The sequence below is a fragment of the Hevea brasiliensis genome, chromosome 16 (genome assembly GCF_030052815.1).
Source record: "Hevea brasiliensis isolate MT/VB/25A 57/8 chromosome 16, ASM3005281v1, whole genome shotgun sequence".
Taxonomy (NCBI): domain Eukaryota; kingdom Viridiplantae; phylum Streptophyta; class Magnoliopsida; order Malpighiales; family Euphorbiaceae; genus Hevea; species Hevea brasiliensis.
In genome coordinates this window covers 69,926,691-69,940,614 of record NC_079508.1, presented here as the reverse complement: position 1 = coordinate 69,940,614, position 13,924 = coordinate 69,926,691, and the positions used below count along the sequence as shown (strand labels likewise).

General features: G+C 36.2%; 2 protein-coding genes across 4 annotated transcripts; one reads left to right on the top strand and one right to left on the bottom strand.

The window, feature by feature from the left end:
* Nucleotides 1–235: 235 nt before the first annotated feature.
* Nucleotides 236–4,118, bottom strand: LOC110664134 (protein SGT1 homolog A). The gene is made up of 10 exons (XM_021823693.2): nucleotides 3,793–4,118; nucleotides 3,506–3,575; nucleotides 2,975–3,099; nucleotides 2,690–2,804; nucleotides 1,926–2,022; nucleotides 1,711–1,776; nucleotides 1,396–1,534; nucleotides 1,067–1,149; nucleotides 858–962; nucleotides 236–501 (listed from the first exon to the last, which is right to left on the bottom strand). The coding sequence occupies exons 1-10, from the start codon at nucleotides 3,950–3,952 to the stop codon at nucleotides 394–396; spliced, it is 1,068 nt and encodes a 355-aa protein (XP_021679385.2). The 5' UTR covers nucleotides 3,953–4,118; the 3' UTR covers nucleotides 236–393.
* A 1,009-nt stretch (nucleotides 4,119–5,127) lies between these two features.
* On the top strand, nucleotides 5,128–13,330 carry LOC110664135 (uncharacterized). 3 transcript variants are annotated; one of them, XR_009144970.1, is made up of 9 exons: nucleotides 5,130–5,487; nucleotides 5,630–8,335; nucleotides 8,428–8,531; nucleotides 9,533–9,602; nucleotides 10,174–11,034; nucleotides 11,128–11,330; nucleotides 11,599–11,722; nucleotides 12,137–12,305; nucleotides 12,938–13,102. XR_009144970.1 is itself a non-coding variant. In XM_058138597.1 (9 exons), the coding sequence occupies exons 1-9, from the start codon at nucleotides 5,332–5,334 to the stop codon at nucleotides 13,079–13,081; spliced, it is 4,575 nt and encodes a 1,524-aa protein (XP_057994580.1). In that variant the 5' UTR covers nucleotides 5,131–5,331; the 3' UTR covers nucleotides 13,082–13,330. The 3 variants fall into 3 exon arrangements, 2 of the variants coding, with proteins under 2 accessions (XP_057994581.1, XP_057994580.1); XM_058138597.1 differs by having other exon boundaries at nucleotides 5,131–5,487; nucleotides 12,099–12,305; nucleotides 12,938–13,330; XM_058138598.1 differs by lacking the exons at nucleotides 11,599–11,722; nucleotides 12,137–12,305; nucleotides 12,938–13,102 and having other exon boundaries at nucleotides 5,128–5,487; nucleotides 11,120–11,321.
* The last annotated feature ends 594 nt before the right edge of the window (nucleotides 13,331–13,924 follow it).

The window sequence follows — 13,924 nt, the reverse complement described above, 5'->3', positions numbered from 1 at the left end:
TCGGTATTATAATTTCATCTTATCTACGCAAGAAGATAAAAGTATGTTTTCCACTCTCTCGTGGAACTGCCAGGCTTTAAAATTTCACAAGGAATCTTTAATCAAATGATAACAATTTAGCTGCTGTGGAAGAAAGAAGCAATGTAAGTTCCATTTTGTGTGTACCAAGCTTCTTATTTACTAGTTCAGCGTAATCAAAATCTCAGCCAAATGTTACAACTATAAATGCAAACAGTTTCCTACAATAAAAATGAAAGTGTCTTTGATTATGTAGTGAATTTACAGCAGGATAGAAAATAACTACACTGTCGGAAAAAAAAAAAAGGAAGAGCAACCCTAGAAGAGCAAAAATCTGACATTGCAGGCATTACATAATCAGACTGGTGCACTAGATCAATATTCCCATTTGTTCATTACCATACCCTCTGGAGCACTACCTTCTACCTTCTTTGAACCCACTTCTTTCCAGTCAGTTGAAAGTACCGTCCCGCTTGACTCCACCTATACAAGTGCATCCCCGAAGTGGAATATATAATATCATCCATTAGAACCAATAATCCAAATTATTTCCTTATTGCTAATGAAATTACTATCTTTCAGCTATTGCTAACTTCTACAAAATCAAAACTGCTCAAAAGAAGAGAAGGACGCCAGAGGATAGAAAACCTCCCCTTCCATGGGATGGGATAGGATAGGATAATTCAGTCTGTTGACTGAATAAACCAAGTGGAGGAAAGAAAAAAAGTAAAAAGCGGCTGGCACACAATAAAAAGCAACTGAAAGAACAAATAAAAATAGGCCCACCCTACTGTCAAAATCATATCGTGCAAATGCAAACAAGCTGTTTGGAATCTTACAAAAGATTTGGTCATAGCCCTTCTCATGTCGTCATCTGCATTTTGGTAAATGTCCCTGAATAACTTGTTCAAAGCTGCATCACCATCTAGCTTCTCATCTCTTTCCTGAAATCCAGACCATCATAGCATCAACAGAATATATAAAAAAAAAAAGACCTCTCAAGTAGTCAAAGAAACCAATATAAAACAACTATTGTTAGATGAACCACCTCGCTCTTCACTTGGGCTTCCAACTTATCCCAATCTTTTGCTCTTGATTTTGAAGATGGATATGAAGGCCTTCGAGATCCAACTGTATGTTCATAAATGTGAAGCAAACTGATTAGCCATAAAGCATTAAGCATTCTGTTGTCTACACAACATAAATTTTTGTTGTTGATGAGCCTCTCACTAAAAAAATAAGAATTCATATGGTCAACTTCAATTATATTGGAATTCAGACTGTTTCTGCTTTGGGGAAACCATTTCCAATGGATGCAACTAAATTGATGAACCATGCTGAATCAAGAACGCCAGCCAGTATGAGCATTTGGCCTACCTGATGACACATTTATTTTCTGCGGGACTATAATTCCCTTGCAGTATTCAAGAGATGTCCAGTTAATAACTTCAGCTTTTGCAAGATGGATTTCAATCTTGGTTGACAATACTTGATATTTGCTCCTATCAGGTAATATCTGTTTCTCAAAAGCCAGTGCATAAGTAAAATTAGTCAGTATAAAATGCTTTAAAGTCTGTCAAACTTAATGCAAACAAACCCAACAGTTTCTAGAACATGCGTGGGTTCCAAAATTGTACTCAAGTGAAATCAATGGGAGATAGAATGCATACATATGAGAAGCTACTAACATACTTTTCCAAACAATTGAGGTTGAAAATGATATGTATCTTCACCAGGGACATTGATGGTAACACTGAGCTGCATGAGGAAATTACACAAACTATCAGCAACTTTGGACTCTTGGCACTTTCTAGAGGGTAATAAAAGCATAGATCATGATTAATAAAGAAAGAGAATCTACTTCAAAGAAAAAGGATGAAAAAAAAATTCCAAGAAGATAGACATACAATTTGTTCACCAAAATCAACTGTGACATTTTCTGCTGGAATGCCCTTTGCAAAAATTGTTAAAACCACTTCCTCTGGCTTCTGGTAGTATTCATGTCTGTTCAATTATCAATTGTCAACATCCACACAACTGAAACAGTATATTAACATTCAACAGGGCCAAAAAATTAAAAATTGAATAAACAACAAAAATTGGCAAGATTGTCCCTGCTGTCTTTGCAAAGATGACCAATAATCTAAAATTTATTTCTAGTATACAGGCAAAAAAAATCAATAAATTTAAACATGAAGAGGGTAAAGCAATTGGAAATGTATTCTACATAGAGGCACAATTTCTCAGGTTCAACCAAACACCTAAAAGTTTGCTATGTTATCCCTCTATTGGCATTTTTGCTTGGGTTGATAAAAGGTCATTTCCATCAAAATCAATTGCATTCTAGATTAATGGGTTCACGTCGTAAACTATTTATTCCAAAAATAAACCTTTTGGTGAGATATTTTTGCCCTTTTTACTTAGACTGTGAAGCCACAGTATTGAAGAAAAGATAAGTTGTATATGCCCCGCAAGTGTGCCCTTATCTCACTTTATACATGGGTGAAGCTATTTATTATACATGTACAAATAGAAATTGATGGATGGTAACAAAAATGAAATCAGAATTGAGACCAACAAAATCAAGAGGAATAAATGATTTTTTCTATTTTTTATTTTCAAAAAAGGATGAAGCGTGTACAAGGAAAAAGAAAAACAAAACCCATAGTACCTGTATTTTGGTTTTTCTGAAGAGATTGTTTCATTCTTACAGGAACCAACAGATGCAGGTGTAGCACTCAGTGGAACATTTGGTGCCAAGGACTTCCTTTGATCATAAAACTCCTCTAGAAACAAATCAACATTCATCATATAAATTGTCAATAAATGAGTGAAAAATTAAAACAAGCTCAAAAAATGAAAGTGAATGAAGCTCCTCAAGATTTGTCTTTGCTAAACCTGGAATAACCAACATAAGCATTTTATGCTATCAGCAAAAACAAAAACATGTATATACCTGCTATGTGCAGATCACATTCTTTGATCAACTTGGTAAATCTGGAATCATCTGGAGCCAAAGATGCACCGATTTCAAGGGCTCTCTTGGCTGTATGATATTCTTCAAGCTTCATACAGGCAGTACTGCACAATATTAAACTCTATGAATCAATTAGCAGTATTATAACAATAGGAACAATAATTTATTTCACATGAACATATCCGTTGACAGGAAAATGGAAAATATTAGCAAGCATCAATTCAAAGGCTATGCATGAACAATAAATTAATTAAAATAAGAATCTCTATGGAATATGCATAAACCAAAAATAAGCTTACTAGTAGTTCAAACCTAGATATTTTGCAACCTAAAACTAGCTCACTATAAAACTTTAAGTTTCCTGAAATCACTTGATATACTAATATTAAAACAAAAAATCGGCAATTATAAATTGACAAGGCAGCAAGCAGACACAAAAAGAACTATACTGCCAACGTAAACATTTAATTTCATATAGAAGTCAGAAAAATAGAGTAGTATGTTACATACCCTTTACGCAAATATGCCTTGGCAATCGAAGAAGCCAACTCAATAGCCTTGTTAGCATCAGCAACGGCCTCTGCATTATACAATAAAAAAAAAAAAATCAGCTTAACGTTTAAAAGATTCACATCCACAAACAGAAAAGCAAAACCCAATAGAATGCCATACAGCATGTGAAATCTATCATTATCATATGTCTCAACGAAAAATAAACCGCGATATCACCAGATCTAAAGCCAAAACTGACAAACGCAAAATTTGGAAAGCATACGGTAATTCTTCGGTGGCAATACCAGTGAAGTTATTGAGTTTAATATAGGCCTGAGCTCGGTCGGCGAAGTAATCAGCGTTGGTGGGGTCCAATTTGATGGCTTTGGAATATAAATCCACGGCCAGTTCGAAATCATCATCGATGATTGCTTCTTTTGCCTTCTCAGCCAACTCGCAGGCCATTGTTGAAGCTTGGGCTAAGAGAATAGAGTGTAGTGAGGATTGAGAGTGATTTGAGACTATCCAACAAGAAAAGGGAGAGAAAGCTATGTAGGGAAAAATTGGATATTGCTCGACTTCTAGAGACTTCAGTGGAACGGCTGTAGCCTGTAGACGATGAGGTCTATGATTTCGGATTTTATCGACTTGCTCTTTTGCAAAGGGTCGGTTACTTCATTATGTCATAATGACATAATTAATTTTTGCTTTTTATCTTTTCAAAAAATAGAGACTTAAATCCTGATTTATCATGCACGTTTTATTACCATCAATTCAATTTTTATTAAGTGATTAAGAAGATATTATATAATAAATTAATTATTTTATATAGGCATTAATATGTAAATTGATAAATTAATTATGAAATAATAATAATAATAATGAATATTGTAAAATTTAATTTTATTCATATATTAGAAATTATTTTTTTTTAATGATGATTATTTTTTTTATATTTATTTTTTTTATTATTTTATCATTTTAAATTAAATACTGACATAAAATTATGAATATATTACATAAAATTTCATGATTAAAGTATGATCAGTAATAAATTAAAATATTAATAATAGTATTAATAATGATAAAAATTTATAAATGAAAATGTTCATGACGATAAAATAGAAATTACAAAATAATAATATATTTAATTTTAAAGAAAGAGAAAATAGTAAAATATTTTTATTTTTTTATTTAATTTAATAAACATAATTAGATAATTAATGCATATAATATAATTAAAATTTTAAAATATTTTATTTATTTTTTAAAATATAAAATTTAAATATAATTATTTTATAATATAGAGATGAAAAGTAATTTATCTTTCATTATAATTATTCTAATTAACCAATTAAAATTACATATTAAAAAAATTAATTAAATTAAATATAAATTTGTCATCTAACTAAATCTAAAAACCCTCAAATCGAATGAATCTCCCTTGTTATATATGATTAATACTCGAGAGCAAGTTTTATTTTTCTAGCGCACTTAAGCATGTCACAGAGGGAAGGTTAGAAGATAGTTAAAAGTGCAAACGGCATGTCGTTTGCTGCCAAAGAGGAAGGAGACTGTTCGCATTATTTAATTAAAAATTTAAAGTTAATTAACAAAAGAAAATCAATTTATTTTTCTTTTATACTGGAAGATGGGCTCATTAGTGGCGGTGGGCTTGCAGTGTTGATGGATTTTAATACAGTTACTGCGTTTTAAGTTTCCCTTTTCACGCCGGCGAATTTGCCCTCCTTACGGTGTCAATCTCCGCTACTGATTCCTCTTATGCCATCCCAAACGAGGACACTGACTCGCTCACTCACGGGTTCAACTGAACTGACCAGGCCATGAAGTGCCGATCCGTGGCGTGTGTTTGGTCAGGCACGCCTCCGGGTCACAGAATTACCGCCACCGCTGTACTGAATCAACCTCCGACCTTATACACGGGCGGATCCGATGGCTCCATTATCTGGTGGAACCTCTCCACCTCCGATTCCAATTCGGTAACTCAGTTCAACTCGTTTTTTAATCATTACTGCTTTCTGCGCAAGCCTTCTATCTGTTTGTTAGGTTCCGTTGATTAGAACTATCTACACAGCAACTAAGTTCGTTTTACGTTTTTATCAACGTTCTTTCATTTGACAGGAGATCAAACCGGTTGCTATGCTGTGTGGTCATGCTGCGCCAATAGCTGATCTCAGCATCTGTTATCCTGTGGTCGTTTCAGGTGATGTTAAAGAAACAGATTATTCAAGTAATGGTGCTGCAAACTCAATTTCCGGTACATGTGGTGCCTTAATAAGTGCCTGTGTGGATGGCTTATTATGTGTCTGGAGTAGAGGGAGCGGACATTGCAGACGTAGAAGAAAACTGCCCCCTTGGATTGGCAGTCCATCCATTATTCGTACATTGCCCGCGAGTTCTCGATATGTGTGTATAGGCTGTTGTCTCGGTGATTCTGCCCAATTATCTGATCATCATTCTATTTATTCTATTGATGGGAGTGAGGATTCTGCAGACAAGGAGCCTCAGCCTAGAAAACCCCCAAGATGCACTGTAGTAATTGTTGACACTTATAGTCTTACTATTGTGCAAACTGTTTTTCATGGGAATTTATCAATTGGGCCATTGAGATTTATGGATGTAGTTTTGTTGGGTGAGGAAGGGGAACAACATTCTGTTTTTATGGCTGATTCGTATGCTAGGGTACAATTGGTTCCAATATTAAAAGATTCCAACCTAGATGGTGAAGGGGTGAATGACCAGCATAAGAGTTCTCAGTTCGCAGTTTGGGGTAATGGTGTGAGTGAAGGAGGACAGGTTGTTTCAATCGCAACCCGAGGGAACCTTATTGCACTTGTGTTGAAAAATTGCTGCATATTTAGGCTATTGACCAGTGACACTAAAATTGGGGAGATTTCTTTTCTGGGCAATCTACTTTCTGTTGAAGGCAATTCTACTCAATCATGTATACTTGGGGGGATGTTTCTTGAAAGTTTTGGTGCCGTTAGAATGCAGAATACCCAGGAAGCATATGAAAATTTTTGGGAAAATTTTGCTGTATGGAACCGTGCAGGTTCTGCAGTTGTGTATGTTGTATCGTATTTGGATGATGTATTTAAGTGTGAGCTTCTTTCTGAGATCCCTGCTGCTTCTTATCCTCTTCATGTTAGACTATCAGTTTCTTTCATTCAGTCTAACAATCATCTTCTCCGATTTGAATCAGTCTGCTTTGACGTTGAAGAGCCTTTACAGTGGAAACCCCATGTGACAATCTGGTCTTTATGTCAAAAACATGATAAATATGGGGAGCTGTCTCAGTGCAAAATATTGGGAGAATGTGATTTATTTGCCGAGTGGATCTCAAGCTCTAGTTTGCTCCATGAAATATATGGCCATGGTGGCAGGAAGAAGAGAATATCCTCTTCTCAAAGTTCTGTTTCATGCTCAGAAAATGAAAGTAGTAAACACGCAGATGGTCAAAGTTGCAGTTCTTTGCATGGGGGACAAACTGTAACTTCTTCCATGGTTATTTCTGAAAATCTTTTTGTTCCTTACGCTATTGTGTATGGCTTCTCTAGTGGTGAAATTGAGGTTGTACGCTTTGACTTGATTCTGGGACCAGATTCTCATGGCAGAAGTCCACGTGATGATGTAGATTCACACGTGTTCAGACAATATTTTACTGGGCACAGTGGTGCTGTACTTTGTTTGGCAGCGCACCAGATGTTGGGTAATGCCAAAGGATGGAGTTTCAGTCAGGTTTTAGTTTCTGGAAGCATAGACTGCACAGTTCGCATATGGGATCTTGACTCTGGAAATCTGATAACAGTGTTGCACCAGCATGTTGCTCCAGTGCGCCAGATAATCTTTTCCCCCGCATGGACTGAACATCCATGGAGTGATTGCTTTCTCTCTGTTGGGGAGGACTCATGTGTTTCCCTTGCTTCTCTTGAAACTTTAAGGGTAGAGAGAATGTTTCCTTCACACCCTAGCTATCCTGAAAAAGTTGTGTGGGATGGTGCAAGAGGCTACATTGCATGTCTTTGCCAGAGCCATTCAGGGACATCTGATGTTGTTGATGTTTTGTACATTTGGGATGTAAAGACAGGAGCTCTAGAGCGGGTCCTTCGTGGAACTGCTTCCCATTCAATGTTGGATCATTTTTGTAAAGGAATCAGTGCTAATTCCATATCTGGTTCTATACTGAATGGAAATACTTCAGTGTCCTCATTACTTCTGCCGGTCATTGAAGATGGGAGCTTTTCTCCATCTCACAAAAATTATTTGGAGAAGAGGAACGTCTCATCAAATACATTGTCAAGTGTTACAAATATGTTAGAGCCCACTAGTTCCCAAGCACAGGTTAAGAAGGGAAATTCTGCTCCAACCACATCATCTTTCCTAAAAAACAGCAAATATCCCATTAGATGCACTTGTCCATTTCCTGGGATTGCTACTCTCACTTTTGACCTTGCATCATTGATGTTTTCTTGTCAGAAGCGTGAGTCTGTAGCAAATGGCAGTGATAAGCTGGAGAATACCAATGTTAAGGAACAGGGAACAAATACCCCAAGTCCCCGCCATGTATCCATTGATGATAGTTCTGATAAGAATGGGATCTCTATTGATGCTGTAGAGGGGCAGGATTGGATTAGGTCACTAGAAGAATTACTACTTAGATTTAGTTTATCTATTTTACATTTGTGGAATGTAGATAGTGAGCTTGATAAATTGCTAATGATGGACATGAAGCTAAAGAGACCAGAGAATTTTATTTTAGCTTCTGGTTTGCAAGGGGACAAAGGGTCTTTAACCCTTACTTTTCCTGGTTTGAGTGCTGCTCTTGAGGTACTTCTGCATGACCTGTATTAAATGTTGGGACCTATTATCTTGTTTGGCTTATTTCAAGTTTCCCTGAGACATTGAAAACAACATTTCAGCTGTGGAAATCATCATCCGAGTTTTGTGCTATGAGATCACTGACGATGGTGTCAATCGCCCAAGGCATGATTAGCTTGTCTCCCTCCAGTTCAGCAGCCAGCAGGTACTGAAGTGGTTCCACAAAGAAGTAATGAATGATATTAGTCTTTTTCTTTCATGTGTTTCTCAGATTTATTATTATTTTTTGGGCATTTTGGTTTTTAGGTTCTTGATTTTAACTCAATCTTTCTCAGATTTATTATTATTTTTTAGGCGTTTATTTGGTTGGTTTTTTCAGTTCTTGATTTTAACTCAATCTAGCCATTGCTTATTTAAAACTAAAATCTCCAATTTTGCATGGGAAAGCATGATAAAGCAAAATATTAAAATAACTAACAATAAAGTATTCGAGATCTATTGTCTCGAAAATGGTGTTGGAGTTTGACTTCTCTACCACTGGAGAAAGGAGTGTCTCAGCTCCTTGTGCTTGAGAAATTGTAGGGTTATTGTTAAAATTGGCCTTCTGAATGTAATTATGAAACTTACGGAATTCCACTGTCCATATATGGCTTCAAAATAATAGTTATTTTACTGGTTTTATTTTCTTGAAGTTTCTATTTTTTTTTCCCTCCTAAAGGATGAGTTAGCCAACAGGAGGTAGACCTGTCCCTCCCTTGGCCTCTCCCATCCCGTGCATAAGCAGGACCCAATACCAAGTCTCTGGAGACAATGCCAATTGCCAAGTGACTGTACTTGCTAAGCAAACTGGCAAGCGGCAACTGCACTTGAACTAATAATATTTGAAAAAGAACAGGAAATTCTTGTTTGCTTGCTCACTAACTAGGAGACCTTTAAGGAAAAATCTATTATGGGTTAGGTCTTCAGTCTTTTGCTTGTGTGGCATGTATGATAATTCTATAGTTTCGTTTCTTTAGTTTTATTTGTGTGATTTTTTTTTTAATGCTAGCTTATACTTCTATTCTACATTAGTATTCTTTGATCATCAAATTGTTAAATTTTCACGATTCACAATTTCACCTCTAATGAGCATTTCCGGTTTATGTCATTTTTGGAAATGTGCTTTTTGTTGGAACTGTTTACTAGACTGATCTAAATTGTTTGCAGGGCTTTAGCAGCATTTTACACCCGGAATTTTGCTGACCAAATTCCAGATATAAAACCACCTTTACTGCAGGTCACATCTGATGCTCTGGATTTTGATCGTTTAAATTGCTGATGTTTACTTGATAAAATGAGTGTAATTATTACTTATCAGGAAAAAAAAATATATTGTTGATTATTTTTATTGTTTTATGTGTTTCCTTCCTAAGTGAAATTGTGTTGGCAAACTAGAATGAATAACTGTGTGTATTTAGATGGCTTTTCAGAATTAACAAGAACTTTTTTGTTAGATGCCCAGTTTTATTGTTTTATAGTTGTAGGAACCATAGATCAAAATGGAAAATGAAAAAAAAAATTATATAATTCCAATGAGGTGTATTTCCACAGTAATCGGCCACATTATTTACATAACTTTCTTATCCAGGCTGATTTCATTTCTGAGTTACCCTTGAAATTAAAACCTATCAATGGAGTCAATGGACTTCAACAGCCATTGATCTGAAAAGTTACTCTTATGCTATTATTCATTGTTTTTTAGAAGCATCTTGAAGATTACATCAATCCCCAAACTTGTACTAATTGTGTATTGTTAGACAAGGTTCTTTGACTCTCTTCTTTAAAAATTTATGCCTTTTTTTTAACAGCTTTTGGTGAGTTTCTGGCAAGATGAGAGTGAGCATGTACGTATGGCTGCTCGCACTTTATTCCACTGTGCTGCTTCAAGGGCAATTCCATTTCCTCTCTGTGGTCAGAGAACAAGTGATCATGCAAAACTTGTGAGATCCCTAAGTGAAATTGGAGAAAATGAAGGTGGAGCTTCGAAAGCAGGAGGAATATCTGATAATGGTTTGTCTTCTGGCATGTTTCCTCAATCACAAGGAAGCTCTCAAGCTGAAGAAGCTTTTGTCAATTCACCTGAAACACAAGGAATCACTGAGGTAGAGGAATCTAAAATACTTGCATGGTTAGAGTCATTTGAAGTGCCAGACTGGATTTCATGTGTTGGAGGGACAAGTCAAGATGCAATGACATCCCATATTATTGTTGCAGCAGCATTGGCAATATGGTACCCTAGTCTTGTGAAACCAAGTCTTGCCATGCTGGTGGTTCAACCATTAATAAAATTGGTTATGGCTGCGAATGAAAAATATAGTTCTACTGCTGCAGAGCTCCTTGCAGAAGGTATGGAGGATACATGGAAAGCATGCATTGGTTCTGAAATACCTCGTCTGATTACAGATATATTCTTTCAAATAGAGTGTGTTAGCAGTCCATCTGCCAACTCAGCTGGACACCAACCAGCTGTACCATCTTCCATTCGAGAAATTTTGGTTGGTGTTCTTCTTCCAAGTTTAGCAGTGGTTGATATTCTTGGGTTTTTGACTGTTATAGAAAGCCAAATTTGGTCTACTGCATCTGATTCACCTGTTCATCTGGTATCTCTGACAACTCTTATCAGAGTTGTGCGTGTTTCTCCAAGATACTTAGCTCAGTACCTTGATAAGGTTAGTAGAGCTTGGCAAGATGGTCATGCATAAAACTTTAACACTTACGCTGTTTGTTATAAATTTTCATATGACATGTGGACAGATTTGCAGGTGGTTAACTTCATATTACACACCATGGACCCTGGCAACTTAGTCATGCGCAAAACTTGTATTCAGAGTTCAATGACAGCTCTAAGGGAAGTTGTACGTGTATTTCCTATGGTAGCCTTGAATGACACGTCCACGAGATTGGCTGTTGGGGATGCAATTGGGGAGGTCAATAATGCAAGCATTTCAGTATATGACATGCAAAGGTATTAGAAGATACAATTGTTAGACTATGATACATTATTATTTTGGCATTGCAGTCATGTGGTAGTACAGGTTAGTTTTTGCGTTTAAAGTCCGCCTGCCTACCTAGTTTTGTCCAAGCAGAATATGCCTCTAGAGCTGGTTTCATACTTATCTAAATACATAGCTTTTCAGCTACTACAAGCCTTTGCTTGTACCATCTCTTATAATTGAATAACTTCAGGAGTGACAATTGCTTCAACTTAGTCTATCTCTGCTTTTTTGATGCAGTGTGACAAAAATAAAGGTTTTGGATGCGAGTGCACCTCTAGGACTTCCAACTTTGCTTTCAGGAACATCAGAAACAGCAGTGACTACGGTGATTTCAGCTTTGAGCTTTTCCCCTGATGGAGAGGTACACTTTTTTCTTTGCAGGCTTTATAAGTACTTAAGGAGACATAATTTATGTCTTGTATTGGCTTTGAATACATTGAGCAGCATTTTTTATTTCTATGGTTCTCTGGATGTGGATTTGTACTTCATATCCTCAAGGACCTTAACAAATAAAGCAGAATTTCAAACAGCTAGAATGTTCTAATAAAATTATTTCAATGAGTGGGGAATATGACATAATTATACCATCAGCCATGTTCTTTTTTATCAGTAAACAAGAAATATGCTACTATCTGTGAATGTTATTTTAATACTATCAGTTGACGAAGGATAGACATGAAAATTTGTTGATTGTTTTCATTTCTTTGAATGAGCAAATTTTGTCCTAATAATTGCAGGGTTTGGTTGCTTTTTCTGAGCATGGTTTGATGATCAGATGGTGGTCATTGGGATCTGTCTGGTGGGAGAAACTGAGCCGAAGCCTTGTTCCTGTCCAGTGTACCAAATTAATATTTGTTCCTCCATGGGAAGGATTCTCTCCCAATTCTGCTAGGTCTAGTGTAATGGCAAGCATAATGGGACATGATAGACAGAGCAATTTGCAGGTATTTCCCTTGCAGTACAGTCTGTAGAAATTATTTATGAACACAAGAAATCAGGATTAATATATCCTTAAGCTATGGCTTGCTTAATTGGCTATAATACATAAAATATCATAACAAATGCTGGGGCATCACCAAGGAGCACGGTACTTCATACTGTTCTAGTTCTAGTCGTTGAATAGCAATTCAATCGTTTTGGAAGTTCATGATCATATCTTAAATTCTTTAATTGCATGGTTTGGGGAGGATCTTAACTGTGGGGTTCAGGTTCTTAAATCAGGTGTCTCTCCCACAAACCAAAAACCAATTCATGTAATTGATATATGTAGAATGAAGGATGGGTGTGGCCTTCCCCTCTCCTTACGCTTCTAGGCTGGATGTACAAGAGGAAAGCGCAATAGCTCAAATTAACAATCTTTACTCCAAATTCCAATCTCAAACCTCCTAAGCTAAGCAAAGGAGGCAATGGCTGAAGTCACTTTCTTAATCTGTTTATAAACTAGAGAGCATGTTATCATTTCTTTGGGGTCTTGAAATATCTATTTAAAGGCATGCTCTGTTATTTTTTACTGCACGAAAAGCACTCCTAATGTTATTTGTAAATACTAACATTATTTATGATTTCTTTTCTGTAGGATAATGCAAGGAGTTTGAGTTATGCAGACAGTTTGAAGATGCTAATTCAGAATTTTGACTTTTCTTACCGGCTAGAATGGGTTGGGCAACGTAAGGTGCTTCTTACTAGGCATGGCATGGAATTGGGCACTTTCCCTTTATGAACAGCAGCAGGTAGTGAAGCACATTCTTACGGGCGAGCTTCAAGAAGCATGCAGTGAGGGATGCACTCATGGTTCGTACAAGATTTCTTAAAAAATGCACAGGTTTTAATGTGTTCACAGTAAAAGAATTTATTTTAGGCAGACAGAATCTCATTGTGTATGATTTGTATGTTCTCTTAAGCTTCTCATAATTTTTCTAGTTATTCATCTTTCAGTTCTCTAAATTTTTGGAATAAAGGCTTAGTTGAGCTGAGTTGAGTTGAGTATTTATCTTTTAGTTCTGGCCTCCCAGATGAGTTGCATACAGAGACTGATGGATCTTTCATTATTTTTATGAATGGGTTCTGGGTAGGTTTTGGGGGTGGTAGTGGGGTTATACAGTCATATATACATCCAATTTTGTGCTGGGATTTTATTTTATTTTATTGGTCCTGATAATAGCTGGCTAAACCAATGTATGCAAACATTGGATGTCCATCGCAAGCCACGTTTCCAGGTTTTTTTGGCTGAAAATAACTGGACCCTTTCATCTGAGTGGAAGGATCCGAGTTGTACGAAAGATTACATGGTTAATAATTTTTTAGAAATCAATCTGTCTCTTCTTAAGGTTCTTGCGTGCATTCTAGCACATTATTGTAAGTGCACTCAATATAACCGGACAACATAGAACAACAACATTATAAATATACAGGGAAATAGTGACATTTGATTCACAATTGAGATGATGGTTTCGATCAAGATAATAAGCATAACATTCTAGGCTTCCATAACTTTTCTGCATCTGATTGCGTCAGTAAATGCATTGCTATGCAGCACTCTAATGGACTGCTTCTGAATGCTTAT